We start from the raw sequence: 21,690 nt of genomic DNA, 5'->3' as shown, positions 1-21,690 counted from the left end.
GGTGGTCCTCTCAATATGCCGCTTTCAGCAGTTTGGAAGGGGCAGGGGAATGGCCTCCGACCCCATCTGTTTCCTGAAGATAGGCCCTGATGGGGCTAAGTGCTCAGAGAGGGCACGTTATCCTGACAAAGGGCAGATCTCCCAGCAAAAAAACAACAGAGAGAGAGAGAGGGAGAGAGACTTGGATGTGTCAGCTGAAGGAGAACTCAGAGGCAGGATCCTGGAAATGAGCTTTATGCTTTTCCTTTGTCCCTCCCATAAATCTCTGCAGTTTCCTCTTGTTTTTTCCCGTTACAAGTTCTGGCCTTTTGACACTATTTTTTTCTTTTCTTTTTTTTCTCAGAAGAGGTTGGGATTACGTTGTTTTATTTAAGTAAGGAAGTTCACAGCACTTAGAATTCGCCAGCGAGGAAGAAGTGGTCCGTAACCTTTTGAACTTGTGGAAAGTGGTGTTCTGTGTTTTCCATTCATATCACACTTTGGAACGACGTGCGTGGACAAAGAAGTGATTTGAATGGGGACACATTAAAGGGCTTGCAATACGAATGGGGGTGTTATGTACTGCATTGTTAGTTGTCTGACGTTCCCTGGTCATTCTCTGCACCTGCTTGTCCTTGAGTGAATTAGTTAACTGTCTGCACCGTCCTCCTCCCTTATCCGTTTCCCCGTCCCCTTCAAGCCATCACCCCACACCCTCTGCATAGACACACACACACACAGACACTGGCCCCCGGCATTTTCATCCATCCAGTATTGGCTGCCTCACGGCTCAGCTCAGACCACGCTGACAAATATGATAATAATGCATATTCTATAATCTGATATCTATTGACTGATGTGCTGAAGGGCCTGTGTTTCATAAATATCATATTTTTTTCGCAGTAGAGGGGGTTATCCTTAAGGCTATGCAAAGCCCACGGTTTAAATTGCACATTTAATCTTCTCCGTTGGCCTTATGAACTGTTTGTCCACTTACTTTTCTTTTCCAGGCCTTTTCTTAAAGCTACAGTCTGTAGTATATCTGTCCCGATAGAGAGAGGTAATTGCAACGATGTCAAAACTACAATAAAGATGGTGGTACATCTAGTTTCCAATCCGGTGGGCTTCAAATCACTTTTGACATTGTCAAACAGTTGGTGTCCTTTCTCGGTGAAATAGTAGGGGGACTATTGCCAACCACTGCAGACGTTCTAGTTATAATGTAATATAATATATTAACAATATTAACAAAACACTACTACTAATAATTCAAATAAGTCCAGGAGTCTAGCTTTACGGTCATTTTAATGCCTCTTATTTTTCCATATAATACTGTGAATTGTTGAAGAATAATAGGAACTCTGTTCTAATTTACCTCATGCTGGGTGTACGTCTTGAAGCACACTCATTGCCATGTGTCGGCTTTAAATGTCAAAGACATTGCATTTTGACTCTCAGTGGGCAAAGCCATTAGATGGCCACATACAAGGTTAATTATAGTGAAAGCATTTTCACTTTAGCTTTTCTTCTAATTGTACTTTGAAGTACATTTTATCCAGATAACATAAAAAAGCAGTATTGTTTCCATTAAGGAGAATAATTTCATGAATTCATACACAGCTGCGTATTAATTATTATTGTGATTAATCACTTGAACCCCAGCATCCAAAAAATAGAAGAACAACAAGCTCACAACGCGTCGCAACACGAAACATTGTGAGTGTTTGAGCTTTGAGATAGTGTACACAGAAAAAAAAGGTTAATTATTCAACAGAATAACAAATGAGCCCTTAACAACTTATCCCTGTCTATCTATCGTGCTGACTTCACTCCTCTCTTATCCAAGTTAACAATGTGTGTCAATGTGTGTCGCTTGCCAAACAGACTGTAACAGATTTCCAAGCTAACATTGTTAGCTTGGAAATCTCTGATGTTCAGTGAGCGACACCGTTGTGCAACAAAGCATAAATTAGCACTTGACACTCAACGGCTTCTCTCTCTCTTTGTCCTCTGCTTGTTCTACAGACGGTGCTGATATCGAGGATGACCCTTTGTGTTCGTGGCCTGCATCGTCTCCCTCCAGCAAGGACCAGACTTCTCCAGGACACTGTGAAGACTATGATTTCGGCGAGGACGAAGGGGGCCCCGGCCTACCGTACCCCTGCCAGTTCTGCGACAAGTCATTCAGCCGCCTGAGCTTCCTCAAGCGCCACGAGCAGAGCCACGGAGACAAGCTGCCGTTCAGCTGCACCTTCTGCAGCCGCCTGTTCAAGCACAAGCGCAGCCGAGACCGCCACGTCAAGCTGCACACCGGCGACAAGAAGTACCACTGTGGCGAGTGCGACTCGGCCTTCTCCCGCAGCGACCACCTCAAGATCCACATGAAGACCCACGCCTCCAACAAGCCTCACAAGTGCCCCGTGTGCCGCCGGGGGTTCCTCTCCTCGAGCTCTCTCCACGGCCACATGCAGGTGCACGAGAGGGGCAAGGAGGGCGGGCCGGGCCTCTCCCGGACCGACGAGTGGAAGCTGAACAAAGAGACCCGCAAGTGCAGCCGCTGTGAGGAGGGCTTCGACGTCCCGGAGGAGCTGCAGAGGCACATCGCCGAGTGCCACCCCGAGTGCTCCCCGTCGGAGGACGGAGGCCTGGGCGCCGCCTTGCAGTGCATCTACTGCCACGAGCCCTTCAGCGACGAGGGCACCCTGCTGACCCACATCGATCAGGCGCACAGCCGCGACAGGAAGGGCCACACGTGCGCCATCTGCTCCGAGCACTTCCTGTCCGTGGAGGACCTCTACTCTCACATGGACGTCCACCAGCTCCCCGAATCCAGCAACCACAGCAACAGCCCCTCTCTGTTGACAGTGGGCTACACCTCCGTCTCCAGCACCACCCCGGACTCCAACCTCTCCGTCGACAGCTCCACCATGGTGGAGGCCGCCCCGCCGGTGCCCAAGGCGCGGGGCAGGAGAAAGAGGGCCGCCCAGCACGCGCCGGACACGGGGGGAGGAGGACGTTCCTCCAAGCAGCCGAAGATCTCCTACAGCTGCATCTACTGCAACAAGCAGGTGTTCTCCAGCCTGGCCGTGCTTCAGATCCACCTGCGGACCATGCACCTGGACAAGCCGGAGCAGGCTCACACCTGCCAGTTCTGCCTGGAGGTCCTGCCGTCCCTGTTCAACCTCAACGAGCACCTGAAGCAGGTGCACCACGGCGCCGAGGACCACACCGCGCTGCTGTCCGGCATGCCCGACGCCCTGCTCCAGTGCAACTTCTGCCCCGAGGTGATGGGCGACCTCAACGGCCTGCAGGAGCACATCCGCTGCTCGCACGGCTTCCCGAGCCCAGTGGCCAAGGAGAGCAACGCCTTCTTCTGCCCGCAGTGCTTCATGGGCTTCCTGACGGAGACCACCCTGGAGGAGCACGTGCGTCAGATCCACTGCGACGGGGGCAGCCTGCGCTTCGACTCGCCGCTCGCCGCCATCACCCCCAAGGAGCCCATCGTGGAGGTGTACTCGTGCTCCTACTGCACCAACTCGCCCATCTTTAACAGCGTCCTGAAGCTCAACAAGCACATCAAGGAGAACCACAAGAACATACCGCTGGCGCTCAACTACATCAACAACGGGAAGAAGTCCCTGCGCACGCTCAGCCCCTCCTCGCCGATCTCCGTCGAACAGACTGCCTTATTTAAGCACGGCGGCTCGTCGTCCCGCGCCGCCAGCGAGTTCATCTGCAACCAATGTGGGGCCAAATACACCAGCCTGGACCTGTTCCAGACGCACCTAAAGACTCACCTGGACGGCCTGCAGCCCCAGCTCACCTGCCCGCAGTGCAACAAAGAGTTCCCCAACCAGGAGTCCCTGCTGAAGCACGTGACCGTGCACTTCACCATCACCTCAACGTACTACATCTGTGAGAGCTGTGACAAGCAGTTCACGTCGGTGGACGACCTGCAGAAGCACCTGATCGACATGCACACCTTTGTGTTCTTCCGCTGCACGCTGTGCCAGGAGGTGTTCGACTCCAAGGTGTCCACCCAGCTCCACCTGGCCGTCAAGCACAGCAACGAGAAGAAGGTGTTCCGCTGCACCTCGTGCAACTGGGACTTCAGGCACGAGACGGACCTGCAGCTGCACGTCAAACACAGCCACCTGGAGAACCAGGGCCGCGCGCACCGCTGCATCTTCTGCGGGGAGTCGTTCGGCACGGAGGTGGAGCTGCAGTGTCACATCACCACGCACAGCAAAAAGTACAACTGCCGTTTCTGCAGCAAGGCCTTCCACGCCATCGTCCTGCTGGAAAAGCACCTGAGGGAGAAGCACTGTGTGTTCGAGGGCAAGGCCCAGAACTGTGGCGCCAACGGCTCCACCGCGGGAGCCGGCGGCGACGGCCAGGCCAAGGACGACGCCGAGCTGCAGGGCCTGCTGACCAACAGCCACGGCACCGGAGGGGCGGCGGGCGCCGGGGACGTGGCGGAGTCCCACAACAACCACGACGGAAGCGGCGGAGACGAAGAGGTGGAGACGGCCGAGCCGATGTACAGCTGTGACATCTGCGGTGCTTCGTACACGATGGAGTCGCTCCTCACAAACCACCAGCTGAGGGACCACAACATTCGCCCCGGGGAGAGGGCCATGATGAAGAGGAAGGCGGACATGATGAAGGGCACCCACAAATGCAACGTCTGCGCCCGCACCTTCTTCTCCGAGCCCGGCCTCCGGGAGCACATGCAGACCCACCTGGGGCCCGTCAAGCACTACATGTGTCCCATCTGCGGCGAACGCTTCCCCTCCCTGCTCACGCTGACCGAGCACAAGGTCACCCACAGCAAGAGCCTGGACACGGGCAGCTGCCGCATCTGCAAGATGCCTCTCCACAGCGAGGAGGACTTCCTGGAGCACTGCCAGATGCACCCCGACCTGCGGAACTCCCTGACGGGCTTCCGCTGCGTGGTCTGCATGCAGACCGTCACCTCCACGCTGGAGCTCAAGATCCACGGCACCTTCCACATGCAGAAGACGGGCACCATGTCCACCAACCACCCCATCGGCCGGAACACGGTCATGCATCACCACAACCAGCAGCACCTGCAGGGTCAGAAGCTCTTCAAGTGCGCCTCCTGCCTGAAGGACTTCCGCTCCAAGCAGGACCTGGTCAAGCTGGACATCAACGGGCTGCCCTACGGCCTCTGTAGCTCCTGTGTGGCGGTCGCCGGCTCCAAGAGCTCCAGCCCGACGGTGAACGGAGGAAGACAACTGCAGCAGCATCAACAGCAGCATCATCAACAGCAGCAGCAGCAGGGTGGGTCCACCACCCCAGCAACCACCACGGGCTCCTCATGGGTTCAGGGGGAGAGTCTCAGCCCCGGGGAGGGAAAAGGTGGAAAAGTGGCCTCCTCGGCATCCTCCTCCGCCTCCTCCACCTCCTCGACGACGGCTCCCAAGACACGATGCTCCAGCTGCAACGTCAAGTTCGAGACGGAGGCTGAGCTGCAGAACCACGTTCAGACGGTGCATCGGGAACAGACGGGGGACAGCAACGGCGGGCAGCACAGGACACCCCAGGTGTCCCCCATGCCCCGGGCCAGCCCCTCCAACACTGAAGAGGTAGTGAACGAAACCAAACAATTACAGTGTATATATAATTATGTTTATAACAGATATTTGGAAAAAAATTGCCTTGTCAACTTTGAAGAATGCAATGGGCAATATGCACACACGCCATTTTGGAAAGACCTTGGACCGCTTCCCCGCTTCCTTCACAGGTGTTACCGATGATGCTAATGAAGGCTCTGTTCCATTCTAGTCAAACAGTGTCAGGGACAGGGTGCGGCTCACTGGAAACACTCTGTGGGTCTCGAAGTGTTCTTGAGTGGGTTCCAAATGGCCCTGTATGGTTGGGGTGTCTGACCAAGACCCGAAGGGGGCGAAACGTTGTATCTCTATATGAAATAATGTTTGGAGCTCAAGACCTGGTGTGCGAACTTCATCTCCTCTCACCTGTACAGTTGTAACTCTGAGAGTGTACAAATGGACCCCTAAGGTTCCATTTGTACACTCTCAGAGTTATGGGGGTCCTTGAAATTAAAAAGTTTGAGAACCACTGCACACTAAATGGAACAGAACCTTAATTAGTATCATCCGTATAACACCTAGGGAAGTAGGGAAGTGGCCCGGAAGTAGGAAGAGTTCTTCTGTGTGCATAGAGCCCATTGAGATGCTATAGATTGATGACGGTGTATAGAATAGATCGTAGATCAGCAATAGAATGTCAAAAGAAAAGAAAAGCAATGCAATATTGATAACACTAAAATTGTATGGTTTCTTGACGACATCTTGTTCCTTTTGTGGCTTTTTGTACAGAAGAAGACCTATCAGTGCATTAAATGTCAGATGGTGTTCTACAGTGAATGGGACATCCAGGTCCACGTGGCCAATCACATGCTGGGTAGGAGATCTTATATGTGTCATTAATTATGTTCTCTCTGTTTGTCTTATATGTGTCATTGTCTCCACCTGGGGAGAGAGTATGTTTTGCACTCCGTCCGTGTATGTGTGTGTGTGTGTGTGTGTGTGTGTGTGTGTGTGTGTGTGTGTGTGTGTGTCCGTCCGTGTGTGTTTGTGTTTGTGTCCGTCCGTGTGTGAGTGTGTGTGTTCGTCCGTCCGTCCGTCCATCTGTTACCAGCTAATCTCCGGCACCGTTAACCCGGTCGGTGCCAAATGTTGTACGCACTCTCCCTGAATGCCAACGATGAACCTCTGCCCCAAATTTTCCAGGACGGCATGTTATAGTGCCACCAGGAGGTCGACTTTTGAAAAACACATTTTGTTATATTACTCCTCCAGATTCTATCCAAAAATCCTGCAAATCACAACACACAACCTCTATAGTCATAGTGTTCAAGACGGATCTGTCTGATATTTCATATTCCATCCGATTTCTTACATATTCCAACATTTTTTTAATGTTCAAATCATGAACACAGCGTGCAATTTATGAGAAATCTTTCACATACTTTCCTACTAGGCTGAGGAATATATCCCACCCTTTTCACATTGACCTGTAATAGCGCCACCTTTGACCAACAGGTGGATTTTTGCAAATCATCCAACTGCCATCCAAGGCATAAGAACAAATGACACCCTTTTCACATTGGCCTATTATAGCGCCACCAGGAGGCCACTAACCTGACCTTCCCAGGTGGAGACCTGGGACACCTTATCTAGTTATGTTCTCTGTTTGTCTTATGTTATGTTCTCTCTTTGTCTTATGTTATGTTCTCTGTTTGTCTTATGTTATGTTCTCTGTTTGTCTTATGTTATGTTCTCTGTTTGTCTTATGTTATGTTCTCTCTTTGTCTTATGTTATGTTCTCTGTTTGTCTTATGTTATGTTCTCTGTTTGTCTTATGTCATGTTCTCTCTTGGAGTCTTGCTGTCATCTTTCCATACAATTCAGCTCCTTGTAATATGTAAATGTACTTTTTTTTCCTAGGCCCAAAATATTTAAATAATGTTGCATGGTATTTAGTTTGTCTTTTATGTCTTGCCATTTAAATGTGAAGTGCAGTGCAGTGCAGTGGTTCGTGGTAACGGGTGAATACACTGACTGCAGACACACTGTCACATAGATTTAGAAAGAAAATGTCCATAAAACATATGAAAAGGTCAGCTTTTGAACGCGTTCTAATGTTCTATCATCTGAGCATACTGTACATTCAGAAGAGTCATGATGGTAATATCTGAATCAAATCATGTTGTCAGTAGAACATATTTGGCCCCTAAATTATGCAGACATTCAAGTATCTTGATCATCAGACAATGTTTGGATTGCCGATTTGCAAAGTCAATGTCATGCATGATTGATCACTGTCTGTGATATTTGTGCATGTGAAGTGTGCATGCTCCGTGTTCATGTTTAGTAGAATCTCACCAGTCGAAAAACCTTTCAGGACTGGAACCAGTTTGACCAAGAGAATATTGAACACAGTTAATGTCGATTATGACTAAATGCTTTTTCAGGAATTCATTCAGAATTCACAGAAATATACAGAGCATGTCCACTCATTGTTAAACACTGTTGAGTTTTTGCATACTCACAAATGCAAAGAAATTGCTGAAATGGGCCACATTCACAGGGACATATTTTAGCATTTAACATTTTTCCATTCTGACTATTAACATTATTTATTGAATAGCTGTCAACCTGTTATGTCTGGTGTCTGGTTCAAATCAGCCATATACTTTGTCAAGTAGACAAACGGGGGTTAGTTTAACAACAACCTCCCCGGTGTTGCAATGTTCTTCAGTTTGGGTTTTCATTAGTATGCAGGCAGAATCATTTGAAAAGAAAGAATACACAATTGGAAAAAACAGGCTTTCTCGCCTGGAGAAAGTAGGGGTCTGGATTCCTGTCTCACCTTCCGTTATTCATTCATTTATTCAGCTCGTTTGGCGGCTCTTTCATTACACTGCATTATCTGTTGTCTTCAGTGGGAGAGGGACTCATTGATCTGGAACCAAACCGCCTCTCTGTTTGGGACTCGCTTCTGGGCGCAGGTGAATTTAAACACGGTGGGCAATTCTATCAGGACCGGTAGGCAATTCTATCAGGAACACACTGTTTGTGCATAAACAATCAGAGGCATGTGATTTGTGATTTTGATGCCGCGGTGTAGTGTGTGCTAGGGGAAGGGAGGGATGTGGGTTGAGGAGTGTGTAGGTGTGTATTTTGTATTCATCTTTGCGATCTGCTCTCCCACTATTCTACTGGGGGTGCCTAATACAGTACCATGCCAGCATTAGTCCTTTCTCTCGCACAGGCAGGCACGGAGCACACTGGGAGGGTGGAAAACAAACCCCCCTACTGGTTATTTTATGTCTTTCAGCCACACAGGTTCACCGTTTCCCCGTAATGGTGAAATCCAGACAGCTTATCATAACAGTGAGGATTGGTGATTGGTTGCGTTATTCTCTGATGTCTTACTTTTTCTCCCCCCAGATATTCCATTGTTTTATATATATATATTTTTAAACACAATCACGAGTCCTCCTCGGAAAGATTTCTGTCACTTGTGTTGCACATGTGATCGGTAAAATAAAGAAAATTAAAAGTAGATGATTTCATAAATATATATCAATCATTTGGATCATATTACATAAAATAATATCACGTAATATATAGAGTATATTCATGTTATATGCTGTACATATATTATGTATTTAGGCTAGATAAATACCAGAACATGTCGTTGCTAAGTACAGTTTGATGATGATGTATTGACCCACGTGACGCCACAAGGGGCGGAATAATAAAACTAAAACTTTTTGGGGTTGCTCTATAAATAAAGTTGGGCAATTACTATAGTCTGTTATAGGCACAGTAATACACCCAGAGAGGTCTACTGTACAGATATGAAAATAAAATACACAATTTCGGTCGACCCTACCGGTCTAATTCAATTTGTCTTCAGGTGATTTTATTCGTGTAGACTTAGCGTCGGTCCCACATCAGCAGCTTGGGGTTAAATTTCTAGACCGGCCTGTAATTACCGCAAAGCCAATTTGGGCCAAAAACACAGGGAAAAAAAGTGCTCATTTGGAGAAAAAAAGCTCTAAATACCTTCTCTCCTGGAAAAAAGGGACACTTTCTCCTTTTAATGGCCATCTGCACAGGAGAGGGGAAACGGGGGTGGGGCTGTGGGGTCATCTCCGCTCAGCTGTCAGCGTTATTAGCGTAGGTAATGGAGCAGACGCTGGATTCATAGGGGTGTTGTTTTGGTCCGTGCCTTGACTCTGTGGTGTCAGTTCACACTGATAACTCTATATATAGTGATGTGGCGTGACATAACCATAGCGCTAAGTGTATGGAACAACAAAAACCCGAGCCCGTCGTCTCACCCCAGACAGGTCCGTCTCAGCTGCCTTTTGTAATACAATAGTCTTCCCTAAGCCAAGTGCACTCAGGCTTCTCCCTCCCAACCCAACCCAACCCAACCCCACCCCACCACCACCACAGCCCCATCCCTCCCTCCCTCCCCCGTCAGAGCAGACTGAAGGGTTTCTCGGCTCTGCCTCTCCTGTGCGACTGCCAGCACATTTTGATGCATGGATATATTATGCTCCGATGATGGCGGGTGGGTCCGCCGGTCCTGCATGGTTCTAGACGGAAAGTACAGCTCTGGTGCCCGGCTACTCGACATTTAGTGTGATAATGGAGGTAAATGGAAAGGTAGGGAGAGGCGGTTCGTTGGGTGCAGGAGGGTGTGTTGTAAGAGCGGTGCCGTAGCCAAGCCCTGCGAACGTACGGGGGCCCCCACGTGTCTTAAGATGGAGGCCGCAGCCTGCTAGGGCCCAGATGGATCAGTACACATTTGCTGTACAGCTGGTCGCTCTGTTTGGGGACCTGGTGTGATACTCCTATGGAGAAAAAAATGATATCGCCACCATCCAAGGAGCAATTTAATAGCAGGCCAGAAGACAGCTGGCCACTCTTTAGTTTAGAGTTTTTTTGGCATGGCACACTTACAGAATCGAGGGTGTCCGATTTTGCCCCAGAGACGCACAGATTTATACAGCTTTCAGCTGTTGTAGTCACTATCAAAGCCCTCATTTCAACCTTTCTTTGTTCCCAAACAATATAAAAAAGATGTAAGGTTTCAGCGTATTTTTGCACTAATCGTTGGTTTTGCTTCTGACATTACGGGGTAAATATAAAAAAATTAAGTGTACATACCCGGTGTATACTGTATATATATAGTTTTTTATAAGTGTGCCTTTGAAGGTCTTTCATTGTCACAAAAGCCTGTTTGGTCTTAACGGCAGGGTGTCACACCACCCATCGCTTCACTTTGACCCCACAGTGAACTATGACATTTGGAGCCTCGCGGGGGGTACATTTGGCCCATTTATCGCACTGTTTCAAATGTCCCTATGTGGATTTTCGGAATCCTGACACGTTTTGAAGCATGGGGCTCTTGTCTCGGAGGGTTTTAAAGGTGAAAAGGGTTGTAGTATATATATATATATATATATATATGCTCCTGTTTTTGGTATAAGTGGCAGCGTTCAGAAGCGCAATCATAAACAAACCCACCCCAGAACATTCCAGAAAGTGTTTTTTTTTGGGGTCACCTCTACAGTCTAGTTTTGGGCTCAGTGACAGCTATAGTGAGCCCCGAAGCCAAGTCAGGAGGAGCCTTCTCTAACACAGAGAGGAGCCGCTATGGTGGCCCGCTCGGCCCAGGCAGACAGAGGAGGGGGCACTGGAGGGGTGGAAGGGGCTTGGGAGGGTGGAGCGGGAAAGGCACATTTGCTGTACAGCTGGCCGCTCTGTGTGAAGCTAGGCACTGTGGGCCGTTATACCGAGCTGGGGAGAGAGAGAGGAGGGCGAGCAAGAGAGGCCTCTAGCCCTCCTCCAGTTTCTCCTCCCTGTTCTCTTTCTCTCTCTCTCCCTTTATCCTCCTCGCTTCCTCTCTCTCTCTCTCCCTCCATCTCTCACTCTCTCGTTTTGGTAATAACAAAGCTCCAGCCATGGCGACACACGCACACTGTGCTGGCTGTTGGTAATGCAAGCAGACCAGGAGGCACTCTCTCTCTGTAGCAGCATTTTGCAGGCTCTAAGAGCCTTGTTTTGTTGCTTTCCAAGGGCCTCCCAAATTATCCTTGACACACATCCTCTTGTTCGGAGCCCCCTGGAGCAAGCTTGGTCAGTGTATGTTGATTACATGGGTCTCTGTCACTGTCTCTTACCCTGGTGGCAACACATTCACTACTCCATTAAGTGGCCTTTCTTCTCGTGGTGCAGAGACAGAATGTGGTATTTTGTTTTATGTCTTGTTTCCTTTCCCTCTAATCCTCTTTGATTAGCTGTGTTTGATGGTGCCGCTCTCGTCTGTCTCTGGGAGTCCTTCATAGCACACACATACACATGTAATCTGTTAACAAACATGGCCGATGCTCTCTCCACTTGACTCCTGTGGGGGTCTGGATCAGAGTCAGAACTCAATAGTCTTCTGAGGGGGAACAGGATCAATCTTATGAAATAATTAAGAGAACAGGCCGGACCGGCTTTAATGGAAACAAAGGAAGCCGTTTCTGTCATATTATACCGAGTGTGAGTTCTGCCTACTTTTTATTAATTGGTGATTAATAACGCCTCTCCCTTTCGTTAGCGCAGTCACCTCGCATGCAGCCAAGTGTGTTGCTGCTAATATGCAATTACGCGCACCTTGCCGCTCATTATATTATACTTCTACCTGACTAATGTGGCATCCATGAGGAGAATAAGGAAGCAGAGTGAGCTATCTTTAGGATTCTCACATTCACTTGTAAAGGTGCTACGTGCCCGAATGCCATATTCTTCTGGTTATAAATACCGTCCATGTAACTGGGAGACTGCATTAATCCATTTAGATCTGAGACCAGATTCTACAAGTGTCTTCTAAATTCTAATGGTTTTCTGAAAAACCTATGTTTCAATATCAGTGGTTCTCAAACTATTTCAGGACTCCCAAAAATGATATGTAATTGGCCGCCGACCCCCCATCTGAACCTTATGTTGTTCCAGGGACCTCCCAGAAGCAAAGATATGAGTTAAAAACATTGCTGTGAACGAAAAGCTCAGGTGTGTTCCAGGTCTTAATAGATTAAAAGTTTTACAGCATTGCAGTGACTGCTTTACTCCTCCTGGTGCTTTTTTTGTGTTGTTGTTATGTAGGTAATTGACATCACCATGGGGATGCTCTTGTTGCTAGGCCAGACAAGCTCAGTCTGATGTGGTCCTTATCTATTGATTTTCCTGACATTTCCCCACACCTCGCAGACTAGGCCAACATGTGAGAAAATATCTGATGTGCCGAGTTCATACGGCCCTATTTGTACAAGCTCTGAGAGAGAACACTTGCTGCCCATTCTTACTGCATTGCAATTGATAGGCTGATGTCACCATGGTGATGATTTGGGTTCTTTTTCATTGAACGGTCATTCTTGCCTTCCTCTCTTACAGTTAGCCGTTCAATTGTAAGTGCAAAATAGTCTTAATGTACAAGACCCCCAAAACCGCTGCGTTTTGTGTCCCAGTGTAAATGCGGTAAGAAACACTAGTGATGGTAGATACTGTAGATCAGGGGTGCCCAAAGGTAGGTCACAAAGGCTATGCAGGTAGAACACATGACATGCCCCTAGAAATATATATCATTTCAATATAAAAATGTATTTTTGCACCTGCCACTTGAATTAAGGTGACTTGATTGATTGACATCAAAAAGTGCCTGTCAGCTCAAACCCACAATGCAAGTCTTTGTTTTCAAGTGCATGTGTTGCGCAGATGTCAGTAGCATTATACAGTTATATATTTTTTTTATTTTAAAACCCTACCAGTTCCATTTCCTCCCCTTCTCCCATCTATTCTTCAAGTGCGCCGCTAGGTACATTTAAGAATAAATCGGCAATGGGATAATACTGTTTTTTGGTGGGTAGATCTTGGTGAGCTCGTCATTTTGAAAGTAGACAAAAGGGTGTGGGCACCCCTGCTGTAGATGCTCGGGTAGGATTTCAGCGTTGTTTGAAGGTCTGAGGAAGAGCTTCGGCTCGAATCGTTACCATTTAGGAAGTAATGATATTTCTGGGAGCAGAAAATGTTTTATTATTCTTGAACTATCACTGTTTTTGATCCAGTATACTCAGCCTATTCGGTTTTAGATGTGCGTGTCTTTTTGGCTGTTTTTCAGCCTCTTTTGCGACAGGATTTCAGCATTTTGCCATGAAAGACCACTCGGTCTGCGTTTGGTCGACCTGAATAGAGGTAGGCTTTTCCACGGCTCCTGGCTATGTTTTATTGATGGTACAGGAGGGATGTCTCTTTTAGAGTGTTAATGCCAACCCTTGTTCTGAAGTGCCCCATAAATAGTGGATGATCAGAATTAACCTCTGCATTACTCCACATCCCCGGAGGCAGGGAGGATGTCACAGAGGCCAGGGGGGAGCATGCGCAGTCGAGTTTCTCCCCCGGTCCGATGGGGTAGCTCCTCAGCAGTCGAGCCTGGGAGGGGGGTCTTGTGGGAGCCGTGCAAACAGACAGTTCTGCCTCAGTAAAGGTCAGAGCTGCAACCCACACCTCTCAAATCCCAGGCTGGGCCTAGCGGGATCTGGGTTCCGTGCGTGCCTGGAGATGCCTGTGGCCGAGGGAGAATTACGCAGAGAGCAAAGTGGTGTAGTACTGCAGAGCTACATGGCTTTTAGAGGTTGTCACCACCAATAGTAATGTGACAGATAGCTTCATCCGATCGTGCTCGATGTAGCACTTCTAGGTTGGTTGTTTTGGCTGTAGTCTCTGAGTTATACTTTGCTGTGCGCGGTTGTCGTGCACCGAAAATAGATCACATCTACAAGCTCACAATGTGTCACGATGCAACACTTGTAAATCTGCTATTTTCGCTGTAGATGTAGTTATTTCTGAGTATAACTCAGGCTTTAGGTGTGATGCACCAAAGCAGAAGCTTTACCACCGACTACCACTTGCTCCGAGTGAGGTTCAGCTGCAGGATCTGGAAGTAGAGTTTGTCCACATGCGAGAGGTGGATGCCGGATGTCAAAGATTTTAGAACAATCCAATGAAAAGTATTCTCATACAATCTACAAAAAAAACGGAAGAAGTTTGACCCTCTCTTTATGGGGCACAGTGGTGGCTTTCCAAAGTGCCATGTAACCAATGACTATTCTCATTGAACCTTGGGGTGTGTGTGAACGGCAGACAGGGGAAGAAGAGGAGAGAGAGAGAGAGGGGAGGGCGGGGATAGGAGGCGCGTTGAAAGGCCCCCCAGCGTCGAAGCCTTAATAATCATGTGAGCGGCGCTGGACTTCATTACCCTCCTGTTCGACAGGCGGAGTGCCAGCCTTGGATTGCTGGCTCGCTGTGGCAAGGTCAACGGCGGAGGAAAAACCAGTTACTGTGTTACTCCGGAGCCGGAGTGGAGTGGAGAGAGAGAGAGAGAGGGGCGGCCATCTGTCAGCTCGGGCCTGCCATACCCGCAGAGCAAATGGACACGGGCGGCCAGAGGAGAGGCCACAGACACCCATAGAGCTAAACCCACCGAGCATAACACTGAGGCATGGACACAGACCCAGCCAAAGAGATGGACCTTGGTACCGCTAAAGCACACACACACACACACACACACACACACACACACACACACACACACACACACACACACACACACACACACACACACACACACACACACACAGTGGTGGAGGAGGAGGATGCTAACTCTGAGATATTTGGCAGCAGGTTGTGCATGTTTATGCATGTTTGTTTTTTTAGTGTCAGTGCACTATTGGGCTCCCACTGTTATAAGTCCAGATGGCCAACCATTTGATAAAAAAAAAAAACTTGATAAAAGTCTTGCTCGAGTTGCCAACAGTAAATGTTTTAATCATACAGCTCGTTTCATGAAGACAAATTTCTCGTGTACAGTACATGGCAAATTTATGAAAATGAGAATCTTTAAACGGGCACGGCCTACTGTACGTCTTCTGCCGAGACGCCGGTATTCTAAGGCCGTGGTTTCCAAACGTTTCAGCCCGTGACCCAAAAGAGAAATGTGTGTCTCCCCGGGACCCAAACTAGTGAAAATAGCAGATCTACAGGCTCGCAGCGCGTCGCTTCACGCCACGTTGCAAGCTTGTAGATCGGCTATTTTCGCTACTTCTTAAAACATTAGTTTTCTAATTTATGGAATTTCCTCGAATTTTCGTTGATTTCTTTTTTTTGGGGAATGTTTTTTGAAAGTGCTACCCAATGTTTTGGGAACCAAGTGTTCTATGGGAACTTGACACACGTGCGGCATACAATAATCTGACAGTGTGTGTGTCGTGTCATAATTTGACACGCACCTTTGATGTTTGGTGAACTCTCTGGCCCCACATTCTATATAGACGGTACAGCTTTAGTGTTTCACCTTGCTCTGGCTGTACTGTACTGTACTGTGCATCAGCTCGGTGGAGAGGTCTGAGCAGCGCCCGACCCACTCTGTGAAGACCTTTACGATGCCCTCTGGCCACTAGCGGAGGAACCCTGTGGAATGTTCCAAAGCTCTCTCTAATAGGTTTCAGGTGCTGCGGGCCACCGGCCAGCCCCCCCGCCATCACCCCACTCTGTGTGTCTTGTGTGATAGCACTCCCTCCTGCTTCCCAGTCCAAGCACCGCCATTTATCCTCTAAAAAAGCAGAGCGGGGCAGCAGAGCTGTTTGAAATGGACACCCGGCCGTCACTATAGTCAAAAACTGCAATATACAAGAAAAACACAAAATACATTTTTCCACTTCACCCCTTTTGCAACCAGATCTTATTTGAATGATGTTTAGGACACAATAAACACTTTCTAGGGGTTTTTATGTGTGTATCTTTGTGATATTTTAGTCATGACGCCTTTTCATGATCAAAATTTGCCATGAAAAAAAAGTCACACCTCCACGCAGCCTCTCCCCTCTATACAAGGCGGGGCTATGCACCATAGCATTATGTTCATTGTAGGCATTCAGCACATCCAGTCAAACCCTATAGACAAACACATGGACTTCATTATTTTTCTGGCCATAGGTTGCAAATTTCAAATTGTGCTACTGCTGTTATCTACTACGACGAATACTACATTAATACAATAATACATTGAGTTACTGCAGTTTCTTCCAGCAGTGAAATGTCCCTTTAAGCACTTAAACCCCTATATGTATTTCATTGACCCGAGGTACCCCAGGGCTCTATCCTTGGCCCACCTTCTCTTTTCCCTCTACACCGAGTCTCTTTGCCGAAGATAGCCGATCTACAAGATCACAAGTACGTTTTCACTGAATGTTAGAATAGGCCCAGAAAAGGGACACTATAGAGTTCAAGTGGTTAAAACCTTTGCTCCGTTTTTTCCATTCATAGAACTTACAGAATAAAATCATCAGTGTTAATGTATACATTTGTTGCTCAGAAAGTGTAAAGATCTTCCCAAATGTACCCTTACAAGTCCATTTGAACACAATCTCAGAGTTAAGTTATTATATTTTTCGTTATACATTTTGCCTTTGTTTGACACGTCCGTGGGGCTTGTTGAGATTCAGTCAAACTGATGTGTTGTAGACTCCACACTGCGCACTGTCAGTCTACGGTATAGAGTAGACAGACATGTCTTCCTTCTGTCGGAGAACATTTTTGATTGATCCAAATGCAGTGGTCTCACACACACACACACGCACACACAGACACACACACACACACACACACACACACACACACACACACACACACACACACACACACACACACACACACACACACACACACACACAGGAGTGGTTTGCTTTGACGTGATCTCTGAACCCTGTGGATGGGAGTGTATAGGGCAGTTCTGCAGCATTTGTCTGTTTGCATCTCGGCTCAGGCAACTTGGAGTTCCTCCTCGTTTTCTCCTCCTCTCCTGCGCCAAACCGTGTGTTTTCTCCTCCTCTCCTGCGCCAAACCGTGTGCCGCCGACCTCCCTCCTGTCTGGAGCGTCGCCGTCAACACGCTCCGGAAAGCAGGGAGGGAGATGGTCCTGGCCTCCCCCCCCCCCCCCCCCCCCTCCCTCCCTCCCCTCATTAATGGAAATCACACAGGAACTCCCTGGATGAAAGCTTTATTAGTTATTAAGCTTTAATGTTGATATCAGTGCTTATATGTGTAGTGGAGTGGATGGCGTTCGCTCGCTGCTGAGGTGGAATAGCCGGAGAGGTGCTGCAGATTTAGAAAGGAATTAGTGTCGCACCCAGGATTTAATTGAGGGGGATCTATTTCCATCTTGTTAGAGTGAGATAATGTGAGTGCTGCATGCATCATAGGTTAGCATATTAAACTTTGCTCCCTGCAACAGTGTGCTACGCCGCTCCAGTAGGTGTTCCATTGATTATGGTTCACGCATGCCATGTTTGGCTGGAGGCATTAAGGGTGATTTATACTTGGTTATGAAGCCGGTGTCACGCGCAAGCTTGTAGATCGGCTATTTTCGGTGCACCCCGTGGCACACAACCAAGTACAAATCGGGCATTGGAGAATAAAGCCGGCTTCGACAGCCAAAACCTTTATTTTCTTTTTGAGGGGACGCTAGCCCCTCCCATGCACAGCTTTGTGTGTCTGTGTGTATGAGCACGGAATGTGTTTGTACTGTAGCAAGGAATGTGATGATTTGATTGGCTGATGTATGTATGTACAGTATGATGATGTATAATGGTAAGAGCGCCCCTCACTTCACACGAGTGTGATCTTTTTCATACTCACAATTGGGTAGAATTGTCCGATTTGTACATTTAAAAACCAATCTATTCCTTTAATTAATTTTCAGGGTTTTTTTGAATTGCACTGACGAAAAGCAATATTAATGATGTGGTGATTAAGTGGTGAAACATTCACACCCGCGTTCTGGTTCAGCGTGACACCATGGAGGCGACGTTGCTTGTGCCACCGTCTGGAGACGTAAACCTTAAGCCACTCATCTCTCTGATTAATCTTTAACATTTTGTAATTACTAATTAAGTTAGTAAGAGACTTTTAATGTAGTCCTCGTTCGACGGGGAGCGGGAGAGGAGGACAACAGATCATTAGCTTCAATAATGAACGCTGGATGAGACAGATAATGGCCTGTGATAGGTGAACACTGACGGTTATATTAAATGAGGCGGTGGGTGTGTATGGGGAAACGCTGCCTATGCGGCACGTTGTGGGTTTGGGATTTCCACGAGGAGACGATTGGGAGAAGCGGTCCTCAAAATGTCCACCGTGGAAAAGCCTTTTGACCACTTAAACCGTATACTTTGTTGAGCAGTAACCCTAACCCACTATAGGGGTCTATAGTCTCTTCCTTTTGTCCCTCTACAGACACCAAGGGCCCTATTTTCGTCAGTGTTAATCCCCTTATCCCTAAACTTCCCCGCTGTTTTATTTTAACTATTTTGAAAACCATATTAAGGAAGGTCTGAACGACCGAAACGTTGCTCAATTAATCTAGTTCTGTAAGTGAAGAGAGTGTGCCAGTGTGCCTTTTTTCTCTGCTTCTCCAGTTCCAGTCAAACGACGCACCTGACCACTGTAGGTGTGTAAGGAATTTTTCTTCAAAAACCATATAAAAAAAATGGCAACTGGCCGATCTACATGAGCTTGTAGATCGGCTATTTGAACTATTCAAAAATGTTTTTCCTATATTGTGAAAAAGGGATAAGGGGTTTAGCACTTTTCAATGAAATTATCTGGTCTGTAAACTCACGCTTGTAGATCAGCTATTTTCAGCGAATGTTCGATTTTGACCGTGCCCCGAATCAGGACGCTAGGGATTAAATGGTTAATTAGGATGAAATTCTGGATGAATGTTTTTTTTTTAGTTTTTTTTTAAAGAAAAATATTTTTAAGGTGAGATACAGTAGGACCCCGAAATTTTATTAATACATAGTGTGTGGAGCACAGTATCAGGTAATGGGGAGATTTCATTTATTCATTCACACTAGTTTTGTTGAGTTGTCTTTCTCCCTAATGTCTTCGGCGTATCTCATTATCCCATTATTGCATTAGTGTTCCGCGTTATCATAGTGGCTGTAAGTTGGCGCCCATTAAATGAGTCATTTCATCTCTGTTTTTTACCTTAACGACGATGCTACCCTGGCACATACACACTCCGCGAGCCTCTTCCCCACTTTGGGGGAAGGTGCTTATGCCATAATGATTATTATCATTAGGAAGATATTAATGTGCTTAGTGTTTGCGACCCAGCTGCTCATCATGGTCTGAGCTCCCTGCCTGCCGGGGTGGGGTGGGGGTGGGCCGGGTTGTGGGGCGGGGGGTTAGTGTCACTGCCAAAAAAACGGACAGTGCATGCGGGCCCCCACCGCCCACCTGTCCAGAGGTGGTCAGGGTCAGTGGAGGTCACACACACATACAAGCCTGCCCTCTGTCGGACTATAGTAGTTTGGGTCGTAAGAAATAAATAAAAACCACACCTGTGTGAAGTGAGGGGCGCTCTTATCAGCATACATTATCATATACATCATCTCATTCCGGCCAGTCACAATATTGGTATCCTCACTTTTTATCCTCAAGTCCAATCCGACTAATCATTCTTGGCGTCCTCAATTTCTTTTAACTCACACTTGATCAGCCTCGTGGCATGAGCACATAAATATGTAGACCAGTGGTTTTCAACCAGTGGTCCGGACCACCATGCCTGGGGGGATTCCAGGTGGTCCCCACATAAGGGTCCATTTGGTTATCAACTCTCCATCATTTAGCTGGGGACTCTCCAGCTAAATGATGGTAACCACATGGACCCTTATTGTCTCCACCAGGCCGAAGGCATGGGGAGATAGTATGTTCTGCCCAATGATGGAGAGTTGATAACCACATGGACCCTTATTGTCTCCACCAGGCCGAAGGCATGGGGAGATAGTATGTTCTGCCCAATGATGGAGAGTTGATAACCACATGGACCCTTATTGTCTCCACCAGGCCGAAGGCATGGGGAGAGAGTATGTTCTGCCCTCCGTCCGTGTGTCCGTCCGTCCGTTGCCAGCTAATCTCCGGCACCGTTAACCCAGTCGATGCCAAACTTTGCACACACACACACCATGAGGCAGTTTTTCACATTTTTAGATCTGTAACTATTGAGTGTAAAATGAAACCTTACAGTTCCATTTGGTTGCATTTTACACCCTCAAAGAGTTACATTATTGTTAATCATCTGCATTACTTGATTTACAAGAAGTTTATACAATTAGAGAATAATAGAAGAATTGTTATTTTGATGAACGTTTGCCTGTTATCTCTCCTAATGGTACCGACATCAATACAGCATGGAACTGTGGACAAAATATTATTATTAACAACAACAAGGTATTTTTTCTAGGTCTGAGAGGCTAAATGATCAAATGCAGAATAAATAATGGACCTTGATATGAAAAGGGTCGAAAAGCACTGATGTAGATATGATTATTGAAGAAACAAAGTCCAAGATGTACAGTATGTAGGATCAAATAGACTGGGTTCAAAAGAGTACAGTGAGTTTTTACCAAAAACGTCCTGAATTCTAAAAAGAGATTTTCTTTTTTTAAACTCAACAGATCCTAAACACCTCCCCACTTATACAATATTGGCATACATATTAATTATAGTTCTGTTATTCGTGATGTGAGGGGAAATGTATGTTTTCCCTGCAGAGAGAGAGAGACATTTCCACATAATCATTATTCAGAGAATTTCCATGTCGCCATTATCTCCGGCTGCTTCCAACAGTCGGGAGAACTAATACTAGATTTTTGGAAGGGAAATTAGATTCATACAGAATTGTACGAATAATTTGTTTAATTTTCTCAACAGATTTAATCAAACACCCCCCCCCCCCCCCCCCCCCCAAAAAAGCAGACAATGTGATATTATCATATAAAAGTGCTCCCTTTTAACAATTGCCACCAAGTGCATTTTTTTGTATAATAATAGAAGTGCAGGGAATGGGCTTGTTGTGTGCTGTCTGAGAGCAGTGGTTGGAGGAGGGCTCCATGGTGTGTCTGTGCACTGTAGTGTGTTAGCCTCGCGTTGCGATGCTAATATACTGTACCACTGTCTTCATACCGTCGCTGTCGGGGAGAAACCTTGTGTCTGCACGTTTTTGTTATGAATTAATCCATTAAAACCTGGAACGCAT

At 47.2% G+C, this 21,690-nt stretch overlaps 1 protein-coding gene across 1 annotated transcript in view; it reads left to right on the top strand.

The window, feature by feature from the left end:
• znf521 (zinc finger protein 521) overlaps nucleotides 1-19,086 on the top strand; it is a gene marked incomplete at its 3' end in the record, with an annotated part of 65,185 nt that extends 46,099 nt beyond the window's left edge. Inside the window, exons 5-7 of the mRNA XM_083782705.1 lie at nucleotides 2,005-5,588; nucleotides 6,345-6,429; nucleotides 19,064-19,086. Coding sequence (XP_083638831.1) covers nucleotides 2,005-5,588; nucleotides 6,345-6,429; nucleotides 19,064-19,086 — 3,692 coding nt within the window. The remainder of the gene's footprint in view (nucleotides 1-2,004; nucleotides 5,589-6,344; nucleotides 6,430-19,063) is intronic.
• Nucleotides 19,087-21,690: the final 2,604 nt, after the last annotated feature.

The sequence above is a fragment of the Protomyctophum parallelum genome (genome assembly GCF_964188405.1).
Source record: "Protomyctophum parallelum genome assembly, chromosome: 14".
NCBI classification, from domain to species: Eukaryota; Metazoa; Chordata; class Actinopteri; order Myctophiformes; family Myctophidae; genus Protomyctophum; species Protomyctophum parallelum.
The sequence above is the reverse complement of the archived record's forward strand: the minus strand, read 5'-3'. Positions and strand labels throughout refer to the sequence as shown.